This window comes from Canis lupus, chromosome 19 (genome assembly GCF_003254725.2).
Source record: "Canis lupus dingo isolate Sandy chromosome 19, ASM325472v2, whole genome shotgun sequence".
Classification (NCBI taxonomy): domain Eukaryota; kingdom Metazoa; phylum Chordata; class Mammalia; order Carnivora; family Canidae; genus Canis; species Canis lupus.
In genome coordinates this window covers 12,256,451-12,272,345 of record NC_064261.1, presented here as the reverse complement: position 1 = coordinate 12,272,345, position 15,895 = coordinate 12,256,451, and the positions used below count along the sequence as shown (strand labels likewise).

General features: G+C 36.4%; 1 protein-coding gene across 8 annotated transcripts in view; it reads left to right on the top strand.

Moving 5' to 3' along the window:
- Nucleotides 1-15,895, top strand: part of C19H4orf33 (chromosome 19 C4orf33 homolog) — a 306,533-nt gene that overhangs the window by 7,609 nt on the left and 283,029 nt on the right. For all 8 annotated transcript variants that reach the window (XR_004807008.2, XR_007403877.1, XR_007403876.1 and 5 more), the window contains 2 exons: nucleotides 4,672-4,861; nucleotides 9,517-9,577. Coding sequence is in view for 4 of the 8 variants with exons in the window: in XM_025420624.3 (XP_025276409.1) it covers nucleotides 4,672-4,861; nucleotides 9,517-9,577 (251 nt within the window). In the remaining 4 variants the exon portion in view is untranslated. The remainder of the gene's footprint in view (nucleotides 1-4,671; nucleotides 4,862-9,516; nucleotides 9,578-15,895) is intronic.

Sequence of the window (15,895 nt, the reverse complement as noted above, 5' to 3'; positions counted from 1 at the left end):
TCCTCAATTTCTTTCAGAAGTGTTCTGTAGTTTTTAGGGTATAGATCATTTACCTCTTTGGTTAGGTTTATTCCAAGGTATCTTATGCTTTTGGGTGCAATTGTAAATGGAATTGACTCCTTAATTGCTCTTTCTTCAGTCTCATTGTTAGTGTATAGAAATGCCATTGATTTCTGGGCATTGATTTTGTATCCTGCCACGCTATCAAATTGTTGTATGAGTTCTAGCAATCTTGGGGTGGAGGCTTTTGGGTTTTCTACGTAGAGTATCATGTCGTCGGCAAAGAGGGAGAGTTTGACTTCTTCTTTGCCAATTTGAATGCCTTTAATGTCTTTTTGTTGTCTGATTGCTGAGGCTAGGACTTCCAGTACTATGTTGAACAGCAGTGGTGAGAGTGGACATCCCAGTCTTGTTCCTGATCTTAGGGGAAAGGCTCCCAGTGCTTCCCCATTGAGAATGATATTTGCTGTGGGCTTTTCGTAGATGGCTTTTAAGATATCGAGGAATGTTTCCTCTATCCCTACACTCTGAAGAGTTTTGATCAGGAATGGATGCTGTATTTTGTCAAATGCTTTCTCTGCATCTAATGAGAGGATCATATGGTTCTTGTTTTTTCTCTTGCTGATATGATGAATCACATTGATTGTTTTACGAGTGTTGAACCAGCCTTGTGTCCCGGGGATAAATCCTACTTGGTCGTGGTGAATAATTTTCTTAATGTACTGTTGGACCCTATTGGCTAGTATCTTGTTGAGAATTTTTGCATCCATGTTCATCAGGGATATTGGTCTGTAATTCTCCTTTTTGGTGGGGTCTTTGTCTGGTTTTGGAATTAAAGTGATGCTGGCCTCATAGAACGAATTTGGAAGTACTCCATCTCTTTCTATCTTTCCAAACAGTTTTAGTAGAATAGGTATGGTTTCTTCTTTAAACGTTTGATAGAATTCCCCTGGGAAGCCATCTGGCCCTGGACTTTTGTGTCTTGGGCGGTTTTTGATGACTGCTTCTATTTCCTCCCTGGTTATTGGCCTGTTCAGGTTTTCTATTTCTTCCTGTTCCAGTTTTGGTAGTTTGTGGCTTTCCAGGAATGCATCCATTTCTTCCAGATTGCCTAATTTATTGGCGTATAGCTGTTCATAATATGTTTTTAAAATCGTTTGTATTTCCTTGGTGTTAGTAGTGATCTCTCCTTTCTCATTCATGATTTTATTAATTTGAGTCTTCTCTCTCTTCTTTTTAATAAGGCTGGCTAATGGTTTTTCTATCTTATTAATTCTTTTAAAGAACCAACTCCTGGTTCTGTTGATCTGTTCCACAGTTCTTCTGGTCTCGATTTCATTGAGTTCTGCTTGAATCTTTATTAACTCTCTTCTTCTGCTGGGTGCAGGATCTATTTGCTATTTTTTCTCTAGCTCCTTTATGTGTAAAGTTAGCTTTTGTATTTGAGTTCTTTCCAGTTTTTGAATGGATGCTTGCATTGTGATGTATTTCCCCCTTAGGACTGCTTTTGCTGCATCCCAAAGATTTTGAACGGTTGTTTCTTCATTCTCATTAGTTTCCATGAATCTTTTTAATTCTTCCTTAATATCCCGGTTGACCCTTTCATCTTTTAGCAGGATGGTCCTTAACCTCCACGTGTTTGAGGTCCTTCCAAACTTCTTGTTGTGTTTTAGTTCTAATTTCAAGGCATTATGGTCTGAGAATATGCAGGGGATGATCCCAATCTTTTGGTATCAGTTCAGACCTGATTTGTGACCCAGTATGTGGTCTATTCTGGAGAAAGTTCCATGTGCACTTGAGAAGAATGTGTATTCAGTTGAGTTTGGATGTAAAGTTCTGTAGATATCTGTGAAATCCATCTGGTCCAGTGTATCGTTTAAAGCTCTCGTTTCTTTGGAGATGTTGTGCTTAGAAACCTATCGAGTATAGAAAGAGCTAGATTGAAGTCACCAAGTATAAGTGTATTATTATCTAAGTATTTCTTCACTTTGGTTATTAATTGATTTAAATATTTGGCAGCTCCCATATTCGGGGCATATATATTGAGGATTCTTAAATCCTCTTGTTGGATAGATCCTTTAAGTATGAGATAGTGTCCCTCTTCATCTCTCACTACAGTCTTTGGGGTAAATTTTAGTTTATCTGATATAAGGATGGCGAGACAGCAAATAGATGGGTCCTGCTTTTTTATCCAGTCTGAAACCCTGCGCCTTTTGATGGGGTCATTAAGCCCGATCACATTCAGAGTTACTATTGAGAGATATGAGTTTAGTGTCATGATATCTATTCAGTCCTTGTTTTTGTGGATTGTTCCACTGAACTTCTTCTTAAAGGGGAATTTTAAGAGTCCTCCTTAAAATTTCTTGCAGAGCTGGTTTCGAGGTCACATATTCTTTCAGTTCCTCTTGCATTAATTTCAAACACTGCTCAAAAAAATCAGGGAAAAGGGCCAGTAGAAAGTCTTGAGGTAGCGCTACTTTATACTCCCAGCAAGAGTAGCTCTGCTTTTATATTTAAGTTCTTCTTTCAGATAAGATTATATTTTGAATTAATTTGAAAGTGTAAACTACACCTCATTCTGACCACAAGACCCACATTGTGTGAATGGAAATGACAGGCCATTTTTAGGATCAACTTGCTGGAAATGGTTTAATTCCATTTGAACATAGAGATGATTGCCTGAAAGCTGGGAATTGAAAACTCCCTAGTGGAAACCCAATGATTAGATAGGGATCTCTTTAATGTGTGCAGTATTTTTGTAGATATACTGGGTCTGTGGAGGATGAGTGAATCTGCCAAAGCTTCCTAGTCACTATGTTATATTTTGCCAGGATTGTTAAGCTCCAAATTAGGAGAATAGCATATTCTCTTAGCATATTGGTATCAAATTTAATCGGCATTTCTAATATCTTGACTTATTTTTATTTCTTCCCATATGCTTTAAGATAATACTTATTAGTACTAAAATTTGAGATTGAGGTTTATCCATTTATATATGAAGACTGTGCCTTGATATTTCAACTAAAGAAAGTTATTTTATTGTTGAGGTATTTTATTCCATATAAGCCAGTACTACAAAAATCAGAATCAATTTATGCGGCCTATCACTCACTGAGTTTATTTTAATAGTAAAGAATATAAATTGCTGAATGTATTGTCTTCTCACATACTAATAGTGGCAAATGGGTTATAATACTAGAATTATTTTTTTTTATTTTAGAGGTTATCAATTAAAATTTGCTAACATGTAGTGAAAATTAGGAAGACCTGCATACTTAGGAAAAGGTTTTCAGAGATCTTGGATTCCTGTGTTCCACAGAGCTTAAATATTTGGATCTCCCTGTGATTGGTACCTAGGAGGTATTCAGTATCTATTCACTGAAGTTAAATATAAAAGCAGATCTACTCTTGTTTGGGGTGTAAAGTAGTGCTACCTATTAAGTTATTTAAAACTTAATAACTTTATTATTTGTAGTAAAAGTAACATGTGAAGCAAGGAAGTGCCCAGACTTCAGATAAGGGAAATTAAAGTCTAGAAATAGCATCATTACTAATCAGGATTATCTTCTGAACAAGACGTAATGATGTAGTATGATTTGGGGAATCCACCACTCTTAAAATAAGGTTTGCATCCTCTTGCAGATTCCTGAAATATCTTCATCTGGGAAAACATGGCCTATTTTGGTTCAGTTTCATTATTTGCTAGCCATGTGACCTTGGACAAATTTGTTTCCTCATTTGTTTGTGTGTGTGTGTGTGTGTGTGTTTCTTTGTTTGTAAGGACGATAAAAATGGTTCCTCCCCAAGTTTGTTATGAAGTTAAATGAGATAATATTTATAAAATGCCAGATCCATACTGTTTAATAAAAAAATGTAATTCTATTAATATAATACTATGTAGGTCTACTTACTTTTTTAAAGAAAAAAATCTAAAATGCAAATACTTCTTGTATCAAATGTATTAAGTCTATTTCAAAGTGTAAATGATAAATTTTGTTCACATTTTTCAATCAGAGAAAAGGGATTAACCAAACATGTAGTCATTTAACACGTGAAATTTCAACAATTGAAGAAACTAAGAAAATCTATACCCCGAGACCAAGGAAGACAATATAAACTCTACTAACCTTGAAATGGTTGGAGCCCCCTGACCCCCGCCACCCTTCATCTGCTACTCAAAAAGAAAGGGTTTTGGTCAAAGAAACAGATGTTAACAGCAGTGCTTCTGCTGATTTATAGAGTTATTTTTTATCAGATTGAATTTTATTATAAAGATATTGATTCCCAAAGGCTCCAATAATTCAGACACCTGCACATTTTAGAAGACAAAGGATGACCTAGAAACTCAAGTGTTTATAGTCGTATGTACACAGTTTCTTCAGTGGACTAATTACTGTTTTTATAAATGATTTTGACATACTCTTTACAAGGTGACTTGAGCTGGATCTAGACTTCCTTCTAAAGTTTTTAGGATCCAACTACCTATTTTACAATAGAACTCCTGTCCATGGTTTGCCAGAAGGCTAATAGCCTTTTGACTCTCAGAATTGTGTTCTTGTTACTTTGCTGCCTTACTGCCTTCTTTTTTGCATTGAAATTGTCATTTCATGTCTAACTAAAGGAAACATTTGTATATTTTTAAAGAGTTTTTAAACTTTTTTTTTCTTTTAGAGTGTTCAGATGGATTTTAAAATTGAACACACTTGGGATGGTCTTCCAGTGAAGCATGAGCCAGCATTTGTCAGGTTGAATCCAGGCGATGGAGGAGTGATGATGGAAGTTAGTGCTCCATTTTTCAATGATCCTCCAGCCCCACTTGGAGAACCAGGAAAACCTTTCAATGAACTGTGGGATTATGAAGGTAAGTGGAAGTACTGTATTTTATTGCAAACATAAATCTTTTTATAATAGCCTCTCCTAGAACTATTATTTTTATCTTGCTGTAAGGAAGTGAGTGCTCTTCTGAACAACTGACATGTGTGGTTTCTTCCATTCTTTACCAATCTCTCATTCTGACTTTTTCATCATCACCTATGTGACTTCAGCTATATAATGAGAACAGTGAAAAATGGCAGTAACAAATCCAGACTTTTAAATGGTGCCATATTTCTTTCTTTTACTTCTGATACCTTTTTTAAGAAGAGTTCAGCATTTCTGTTTTGTCTTTAAGTATCTTCAAATTGCCACTTTAACCTTATAAACCTTCTTTGCGGAAGTTCGGGGATGTTTTACTTACAGAAATATTATTAACTTTAATATAAAATATAGTTTTTAGGGCAGCCCCTGTGGCCCAGCGGTTTAGCGCCACCTTCGGCCCAGAGTGTGATCCTGGAGACCCGGGATCAAGTCCCACGTCAGGCTCCCTGCATGGAGCCTGCTTCTCCCTCTGCCTGTGTCTCTGTCTCTTTCTCTCTCTCTGTGCCTCTCATGAATAAATAAATAATCTTTAAAAAATATATAGTTTTTATATTATACTGGCAATTAATCTCACATGTCAAATGAAGGCTAAAGACATGCCATGAAATTACATTGTGCCAGGTTTGCTATTTGATCCTCTTCTAATTAAACTACCAAACTTATCTTTCTGAAATACTCTTTATGATTCCATTCCTCAGGTTACAAACCATAAGTATCCCTGAGATAAAGTTCAAACCCTTTCTTTTTTTTTTTTTTTTTTTAATTTTTATTTATTTATGATAGTCACAGAGAGAGAGAGAGAGAGAGGCAGAGACACAGGCAGAGGGAGAAGCAGGCTCCATGCACCGGGAGCCTGATGTGGGATTCGATCCCGGGTCTCCAGGATCGCGCCCTGGGCCAAAGGCAGGCGCCAAACCGCTGCGCCACCCAGGGATCCCCTCAAACCCTTTCTATAAGCTTTCAGAGTACTCATGAATTGGGCTATCCTATTCAATCAAAAGCTCTTTTTAAATATAACAGTGCTACATTAGTTTCAGGTGTACAACATAGTGATTCCACAAGTCTATATGTTCTATGCTCACCCCAAGTGTAGCTACCATCAATCTCCATACAGAGCTATTAATGGTACCACTGACTATATTCCTTATGCTGTGCCTTTTATCCCTGTGACTTATTCATTCCGTGACTGGAAGACTGTATCTCCCACTCCCCTTTATTCATGTTGCCTATCCCCCTACTCTTGGCACCCTCTACCCTCTCCACCCTCTGGCAGCCATCGGTGTCTCTGTATTTATGGGTCTGTTTCTGCCTTTTGTTTACTCATTTGTTTTGTTTTCCAGATTCCATATGTAAGTAGAATCATATGTCAACCAAAAGCTCTTGACTTCTGAAAGACTAATGGTCTTACTATCTATGCATATTCTCACCCATGTACCTTTTCTCATCCTATTCTCTCCACTCTAATGCACTTAGTTCAAGGTCTAATATAGGTTTCATTTCTTTAAAGAAACCTTTGATGATTCTTATAGTCCATACTAACCATCTGTATAGCATGCATCTTGTAAATGATAAAAATATGTAAAACATGTTATCTTTTATCAGTACAGAACTTGTATATACCAGCTACATACTAGTATAGACATTAATGCGACTTATCTACTAGAGGTACTATAGCCACCAAACTCAAGAAGTCCTAAGCTCAACTCATCCTCTTCTCTCACAAACATGCTTCTATCCCCATGTGCCCAGTCACTATAATACCTTAATTCATTAGATATAGAAATATGAGATCTTTTGAAGATATTCCTTTCTCTCACTCTCCATATTTGGATGCATTTACGAGTCCTATCAGCTTCACCTCCTAAATGTTTCTCTAATTTAGTACCTCTTCTTCATCCACAACATCCCTACCATAAGTTAGGCCTTTATGATCTTTTACCTTGGCTAGTCAAAGCTTCCTTAATAGTCTTTTGCCCCTATATCCATCCTTCACTTAGAAGCCAGAGAGATCTATCAAAAATGAAAATTCAAACTCATAATTCAGGTCCTTACAAACCTTCTCAGGCTCTCTATCCTCTCAGGATAGTTTCACCCTTCTTATTATGATCCCTGTATAAGATTTTCAATGACCTAGTCCCTTATTTTTTTGCAGAATTATGCTTCATGCGTTGAAATGTCTGCCTAGAAAGACTGAACTATTTCTAATTCTTTAAGGGACAATATTTCCCTAATCACGTACATTTGATTATACTCTCTCTTAACCCTGGAATGCCCTTTCCATCGTTCTTCCCCCAATTCCCACTCATTTTTCAAGGTGGAGCTTAGATAGCACCTTCTCCAAGAATCCTTCCCTAAATCACTTTTTTTTTGAGCTAAGTGTCTGTTTTCTTGCTTTCTTTTTTCTTTTTTTTTTTAATTATGTAGCAGCAACCCATGCCTCCTTCCCTTTTAATATTATTTATTAGGAGCATCCACTTTCATGTCTGATTAGATTGTAAGCCTATTAAGGTACTCCCAGAATTTAATACAGTGTTTAATAGAGAAGATGCAAAAATGATTTTAAGATGATTATGCAAAATAGTAATTAGAATATGTATTAGAGTTCTCTGGAGAAACAGGGTTGAGAGGGAGCGAGAGAGGGAAAGAGAGAGGGTGTGTGTATAGAGAAAGAGAGATTTATTTTAAGGAATTGGCTTATGTAGTTTTGGAGGCTGGCAAGTACAAAATATGCAGGGCAGAGCGGTAGGCTGGAGACCTAAGGAAGAGCTAATACTGCAATTTGAGTCTGATGGTCGGCCAGCAGAATTCCTTCACAGTCAGGGGAGGTCTGTCTTTTTTCTTTTTTTTTTTTGTCTTTTTTCTGTTAACACCTTCAATTGATTGCATGAGACTCAGCCACATTATGGAGGGTAATCTGCTTTACCAAAAGTCTACTGATTTAATGTTAAATCTGTTTCAAAAAATACCTTCACCAATACATCTAGAATAATGTTTGACCAGATATCTGGGTACCGTGGTTAAACTAGACACATAAAATTAACCATCATGGAAGCATTCTAATTCATTTAGGTTAAAGACTTAGAAAGGGACAAGGCTGACTTGTTGATGGAACTGTATCTGTATCTTAGATATTTCATTATAAAAATAACACATGGAAAACTGGAAATAACCTAAATGTTTATCTTTATTTATTCATGAGAGACACAGAAAGATAGAGGCAGAGACACAGGCAGAGAGAGAAACAGGCTGCATCCCAGGAGCCCGAATTGGGACTCGATCCCAGGTCTCCAGGATCAGGCCCGGGGCTGAAGGCGGCGCTAAACCACTGAGCCACCCGGGCTGCCCTAAATGTTTATCTTAAAGGATTATATGAATAAATTATAGCATTTTATAGAAGAATACTATGTAGTAATTTAAAAGCATTAGGTTTCTATATGCTAGAAAGGTTGGGGGTTTTTTTGTTTGTTTGTTTTTTTGTGAAAAAGGAAAGTTGTAGGCAAGTATGATTCCATATTTATTTTTTAAAATCCATGCAGGTGAAATAGGTTGTAGAAGGACAGAAAAAGTCTGACAGGTTTTAGAGCAAAGTGGGAAGAAAAGGACTTTGACTTTTTACTTCATGTGTTTGTATTGTTTTAATCATTTATAAGAAATAGGTATTATTTTCATAATTAAATAACTTTTAAAATATGATATGTTCAGAAAACTCCCGGAAATTATAAAGAAAAGAAAAATCACCTACCTGTATTCTCCCTCTCAAAGATAAGCAGTCATTTTTTGTATATCTATGCATATTTTGTAGACATCTAGACACAGGCACACGGGGATATTCTTATTCCATGTACATTTGGTTATTTTTCTGCAGCCTGCTTATCAAATATGATGGCTATCTTCCCATATCAAAAAAATTTAACTGTATATTTGTTTGTAATGTTTAACAGCTCTCCTGTATAATAGGAGTTTTAGTTGTACATTAGAGATAACCATTTAGATCATTCCCAATTTTTAAGCAATGCTTTGATGAATAGCATTATATTTATTTCTTTTCTCAGTTGTCTGATTATTTCCTTAAGATAAATTCCTAGAAGAAGATAACTGGTTCAAAGTCTGTGTAGCAGCGTTTATATATATATATATATATATTTTTTTTTTTTTTTTGAAATCTCACCTAACACTAGGCTTTGTTAATATTTTTAACTTAGGACAGTTGGATATGGGAAAAAATTGATGATTTATTTTCTATGTATTTCCTCTTCCAAGCAATGTATATTTATTTTCTTTTCCCCTTTTCCAGTGGGGATAGAATCATGTTAAAAATAACGAGTTAGGACGCCTGGGTGGCTCAGCGGTTAAGCGCCTGTGTTTGGCTCAGGGCGTGATCCTAGAGTTCTGGGATCGAGTCCTGCATTGAGCTCCCATGGGGAGCCTGCTTCTCCTTCTGCCTATGTCTGCCTCTCTGTGTCTCTCATGAATAAATAAATAAAATCTTTTTTTAAAAAATTAAAATATTGAGTTAATTCATTTTATATTCTAAAAAATAAATTATTTATTACTGAAGCAAAGTTAAATTTCTTGGTATGTCTTATCTCTTTTCAAAAGTTGTGGAAGCATTTTTCTTGAATGACATAACCAAACAATATTTAGAAGTTGAACTTTGTCCGTAAGTATAAAATTTTTTCTAACTCATTACTATATAATTTGAATACAGTTAATTTCTAGTTATAAATGATATGATTCATGGTAAAAGCTCAACCAAAAGGAAGAATGCTAATCTGAATTAATTATTCATTATACATTATACATATGTATATGAATTATGTGTATTGTTATGTGTATTTTAAGTAAATATATCATATTTTATAAATGTTTGAAAATATGCTGATATATATAATTCACTAGTGTGGCTGATTTTCTAATAAATTGTAAAGTTTTTTGTAAAGTGAAAAATATAAATATATTTATCATTATAAATAACAAACTTTCACTACTTATTCTGAAATTTGCATCATTATGTATTAGCTATTCAGAAATAAAGGGAGATATAGATATAATGAATTGAACTATATTCTTTTAGGGAATTTTTTAAATGACTAGATTAAACTTGAATTTTATGTTTTACACAATTATGTATTTATGTATTCTTTACTCATCATTGAATTATTGAATGTATACTATGTCACTTTGTGTTCAATGCTAGGGATAAAAATTAAATCACACATAGGTTTTTTTAGACTTATCAAAAATATTAACCTTGGAATCATTTCAAATTTGACCAGTCCTTTAGGAACCCTCTTTATCTGGTTGGCAGTTTTTTCCTATATATGTAAAAAATAAATTTATGGCTGTCATCTAAATGTCATCTAAATTCTAAATTCATATAAATTCTGAATTAGTAAAGTAGTAATGAATATTTCTTGTATTGCCATTATTCATTTTAAGTGACCTTTAAATACCTCTCTGTATCTAATATCCAGTATCCTCTATATCTTTGTTGGGTGGACAGAGTCCCAAACAGTTGATTTGAATGAGATTTTAGATACCATTTTATTTTCCCTTAATTTGATTTCTTGCTAATTGTAATTTGGAAAACATAGCTGTTCACAATTTTATTTTTGAGAGTAGTCATATATCTTTGTGTGTTACCTTTTAACTAACATGACAGAATCTTTTACTGAAAACTATGATTTAACTGTCATGTGAGGTAAGAAAACTTCAATTATTATGTGATTAGTTTCATCATACAGGTGAGATAGCTAAGGCAAATAGGTTTATAACTTGTCTAGAAAGCAGTTAAGAACTTGGATAGAATTCTAAAGTTTTATCCTTAGTTTTATTTTTTTTTTATTTTTATTTTTTTTAATTTTTAATTTTTTTTTTAATTGGTGTTCAATTTACTAACATACAGAATAACACCCAGTGCCCGTCACCCATTCACTCCCACCCCCCGCCCTCCTCCCCTTCCACCACCCCTAGTTCGTTTCCCAGAGTTAGGAGTCTTTATGTTCTGTCTCCCTTTCTGATATTTCCCACACATTTCTTCCCCCTTCCCTTATATTCCCTTTCACTATTATTTATATTCCCCAAATGAATGAGAACATATAATGTTTGTCCTTCTCCGACTGACTTACTTCACTCAGCATAATACCCTCCAGTTCCATCCACGTTGAAGCAAATGGTGGGTATTTGTCATTTCTAATAGCTGAGTAATATTCCATTGTATACATAAACCACATCTTCTTTATCCATTCATCTTTCGTTGGACACCGAGGCTCCTTCCACAGTTTGGCTATCGTGGCCATTGCTGCTATAAACATCGGGGTGCAGGTGTCCCGGCGTTTCATTGCATCTGTATCTTTGGGGTAAATCCCCAGCAGTGCAATTGCTGGGTCGTAGGGCAGGTCTATTTTTAACTGTTTGAGGAACCTCCACACAGTTTTCCAGAGTGGCTGCACCAGTTCACATTCCCACCAACAGTGTATGAGGGTTCCCTTTTCTCCACATCCTCTCCAACATTTGTTGTTTCCTGCCTTGTTAATTTTCCCCATTCTCACTGGTGTGAGGTGGTATCTCATCGTGGTTTTGATTTGTATTTCCCTGATGGCCAGTGATGCAGAGCATTTTCTCATGTGCATGTTGGCCATGTCTATGTCTTCCTCTGTGAGATTTCTGTTCATGTCTTTTGCCCATTTCATGATTGGATTGTTTGTTTCTTTGGTGTTGAGTTTAAGAAGTTCTTTATAGATCTTGGAAACTAGCCCTTTATCTGATATGTCATTTGCAAATATCTTCTCCCATTCTGTAGGTTGTCTTTGAGTTTTGTTGACTGTATCCTTTGCTGTGCAAAAGCTTCTTATCTTGATGAAGTCCCAATAGTTCATTTTTGCTTTTGTTTCTTTTGCCTTCGTGGATGTATCTTGCAAGAAGTTACTATGGCCGAGTTCAAAAAGGGTGTTGCCTGTGTTCTTCTCTAGGATTTTGATGGAATCTTGTCTCACATTTAGATCTTTCATCCATTTTGAGTTTATCTTTGTGTATGGTGCAAGAGAGTGGTCTAGTTTCATTCTTCTGCATGTGGATGTCCAATTTTCCCAGCACCATTTATTGAAGAGACTGTCTTTCTTCCAATGGATAGTCTTTCCTCCTTTATCGAATATTAGTTGCCCATAAAGTTCAGGGTCCACTTCTGGATTCTCTATTCTGTTCCACTGATCTATGTGTCTGTTTTTGTGCCAGTACCACACTGTCTTGATGACCACAGCTTTGTAGTACAACCTGAAATCTGGCATTGTGATGCCCCCAGATATGGTTTTCTTTTTTAAAATTCCCCTGGCTATTCGGGGTCTTTTCTGATTCCACACAAATCTTAAAATAATTTGTTCTAACTCTCTGAAGAAAGTCCATGGTATTTTGATAGGGATTGCATTAAACGTGTATATTGCCCTGGGTAACATTGACATTTTCACAATATTAATTCTGCCAATCCATGAGCATGGAATATTTTTCCATCTCTTTGTGTCTTCCTCAATTTCTTTCAGAAGTGTTCTATAGTTTTGAGGGTATAGATCCTTTACATCTTTGGTGAGGTTTATTCCTAGGTATCTTATGCTTTTGGGTGCAATTGTAAATGGGATTGACTCCTTAATTTCTCTTTCTTCAGTCTCATTGTTAGTGTATAGAAATGCCACTGACTTCTGGGCATTGATTTTGTATCCTGCCACGCTACCGAATTGCTGTATGAGTTCTAGCAATCTTGGGGTGGAGACTTTTGGGTTTTCTATGTAGAGTATCATGTCATCGGCGAAGAGGGAGAGTTTGACTTCTTCTTTGCCAATTTGGATGCCTTTAATGTCTTTTTGTTGTCTGATTGCTGAGGCTAGGACTTCCAGTACTATGTTGAATAGCAGTGGTGAGAGTGGACATCCCTGTCTTGTTCCTGATCTTAGGGGAAAGGCTCCCAGTGCTTCCCCATTGAGAATGATATTTGCTGTGGGCTTTTCATAGATGGCTTTTAAGATGTCGAGGAATGTTCCCTCTATCCCTACACTCTGAAGAGTTTTAATCAGGAATGGATGCTGTATTTTGTCAAATGCTTTCTCTGCATCCAATGAGAGGATCATATGGTTCTTGGTTTTTCTCTTGCTGATATGATGAATCACATTGATTGTTTTACGGGTGTTGAACCAGCCTTGTGTCCCAGGGATAAATCCTACTTGGTCATGGTGAATAATTTTCTTAATGTACTGTTGGATCCTATTGGCCAGTATCTTGTTGAGAATTTTTGCATCCATGTTCATCAGGGATATTGGTCTGTAATTCTCCTTTTTGGCGGGGTCTTTGTCTGGCTTTGGAATTAAGGTGATGCTGGCTTCATAGAACGAATTTGGAAGTACTCCATCTCTTTCTATCTTTCCAAACAGCTTTAGGAGAATAGGTATGATTTCTTCTTTAAACGTTTGATAAAATTCTCCTGGGAAGCCATCTGGCCCTGGACTCTTGTGTCTTGGGAGGTTTTTGATGACTGCTTCAATTTCTTCCCTGGTTATTGGCCTGTTCAGGTTTTCTATTTCTTCCTGTTCCAGTTTTGGTAGTTTGTGGCTTTCCAGGAATGCGTCCATTTCTTCTAGATTGCCTAATTTATTGGCGTATAGCTGTTCATAATATGTTTTTAAAATCGTTTGTATTTCCTTGGTGTTGGTAGTGATCTCTCCTTTCTCATTCATGATTTTATTAATTTGAGTCTTCTCTCTCTTCTTTTTAATAAGGCTGGCTAATGGTTTATCTATCTTATTAATTCTTTCAAAGAACCAACTCCTGGTTCTGTTGATCTGTTCCACAGTTCTTCTGGTCTCGATTTCGTTGAGTTCTGCTCGAATCTTTATTAACTCCCTTCTTCTCTTGGGTGTAGGATCTATTTGCTGTTTTTTCTCTAGCTCCTTTATGTGTAAGGTTAGCTTTTGTATTTGAGTTCTTTCCAGTTTTTGAATGGATGCTTGTATTGCGATGTATTTCCCCCTTAGGACTGCTTTTGCTGCATCCCAAAGATTTTGAACGGTTGTATCTTCATTCTCATTAGTTTCCATGAATCTTTTTAATTCTTCCTTAATTTCCTGGTTGACCCTTTTATCTTTTAGCAGGATGGTCCTTAACCTCCATGTGTTTGAGGTCCTTCCAAACTTCTTGTTGTGATTTAGTTCTAATTTCAAGGCATTATGGTCCGAGAATATGCAGGGGACAATCCCAATCTTTTGGTATCGGTTCAGACCCGATTTGTGACCCAATATGTGGTCTATTCTGGAGAAAGTTCCATGTGCGCTTGAGAAGAATGTGTATTCAGTTGAGTTTGGATGTAAAGTTCTGTAGATATCTGTGAAATCCATCTGGTCCAGTGTATCATTTAAAGCTCTCGTTTCTTTGGAGATGTTGTGCTTAGAAGACCTATCGAGTATAGAAAGAGCTAGATTGAAGTCACCAAGTATAAGTGTATTATTATCTAAGTATTTCTTCACTTTGGTTAATAATTGATTTATATATTTGGCAGCTCCCACATTCGGAGCATATATATTGAGGATTGTTAAGTCCTCTTGTTGAATAGATCCTTTAAGTATGATATAGTGTCCCTCTTCATCTCTCACTACAGTCTTTGGGGTAAATTTTAGTTTATCTGATATAAGGATGGCTACCCCTGCTTTCTTTTGAGGACCATTCGAATGGTAAATGGTTCTCCAACCTTTTATTTTCAGGCTGCAGGTGTCCTTCTGTCTAAAATGAGTCTCTTGTAGACAGCAAATAGATGGGTCCTGCTTTTTTATCCAGTCTGAAACCCTGCGCCTTTTGATGGGGTCATTAAGCCCGTTCACATTCAGAGTTACTATTGAGAGATATGAGTTTAGTGTCATCATGATATCTATTCAGTCTTTGTTTTTGTGGACTGTTCCACTGAACTTCCTCTTAAAGGGGAATTTTAAGAGGCCCCCTTAAAATTTCTTGCAGAGCTGGTTTGGAGGTCACATATTCTTTTAGTTGCTGCCTGTCTTGGAAGCTCTTTATCTCTCCTTCCATTTTGAATGAGAGCCTTGCTGGATAAAGTATTCTTGGTTGCATGTTCTTCTCATTTAGGACCCTGAATATATCCTGCCAGCCCTTTCTGGCCTGCCAGGTCTCTGTGGAGAGGTCTGCTGTTACCCTAATACTCCTCCCCATAAAAGTCAGGGATTTCTTGTCTCTTGCTGCTTTAAGGATCTTCTCTTTATCTTTGGAATTTGCAAGCTTCACAATTAAATGTCGAGGTGTTGAACGGTTTTTATTGATTTTAGGGGGGGATCTCTCTATTTCCTGGATCTGAATGCCTGTTTCCCTTCCCAGATTAGGAAACTTTTCAGCTATGATTTGTTCAAATACATATTCTGGCCCTCTGGCCCTTTCGGCGCCCTCGGGAACCCCAATTAAACGTAGGTTTTTCTTCCTCAGGCTGTCGTTTATTTCCCTTAATCTATCTTCATGGTCTTTTAATTGTTTGTCTCTTTTTTCCTCAGTTTCCCTCTTTGCTATCAACTTGTCTTCTAGGTCACTCACTCGTTCTTCCACCTCGTTAACCCTCGTCGTTAGGACTTCTAGTTTGGATTGCATCTCATTCAATTGATTTTTAATTTCTGCCTGATTAGCTCTAAATTCTGCAGTCATGAAGTCTCTTGAGTCCTTTATACTTTTTTCTAGAGCCACCAGTAGCTGTATAATAGTGCTTCTGAATTGGCTTTCTGACATTGAATTGTAATCCAGATTTTGTAACTCTGTGGGAGAGAGGACTGTTTCTGAATCTTTCTTTTGAGGTGAGGTTTTCCTTCTAGTCATTTTGCTCAGTGCAGAGTGGCCAAAAGCAAGTTGTATTGGGAAAAAGAGAAAAAGAGAGGAGAGAAAGAAGGAAAGAAAAGACAAGCGAAAAAAAAACGAAAAAAAAAAGAAGAAAAAGAGAAAGAAAAAG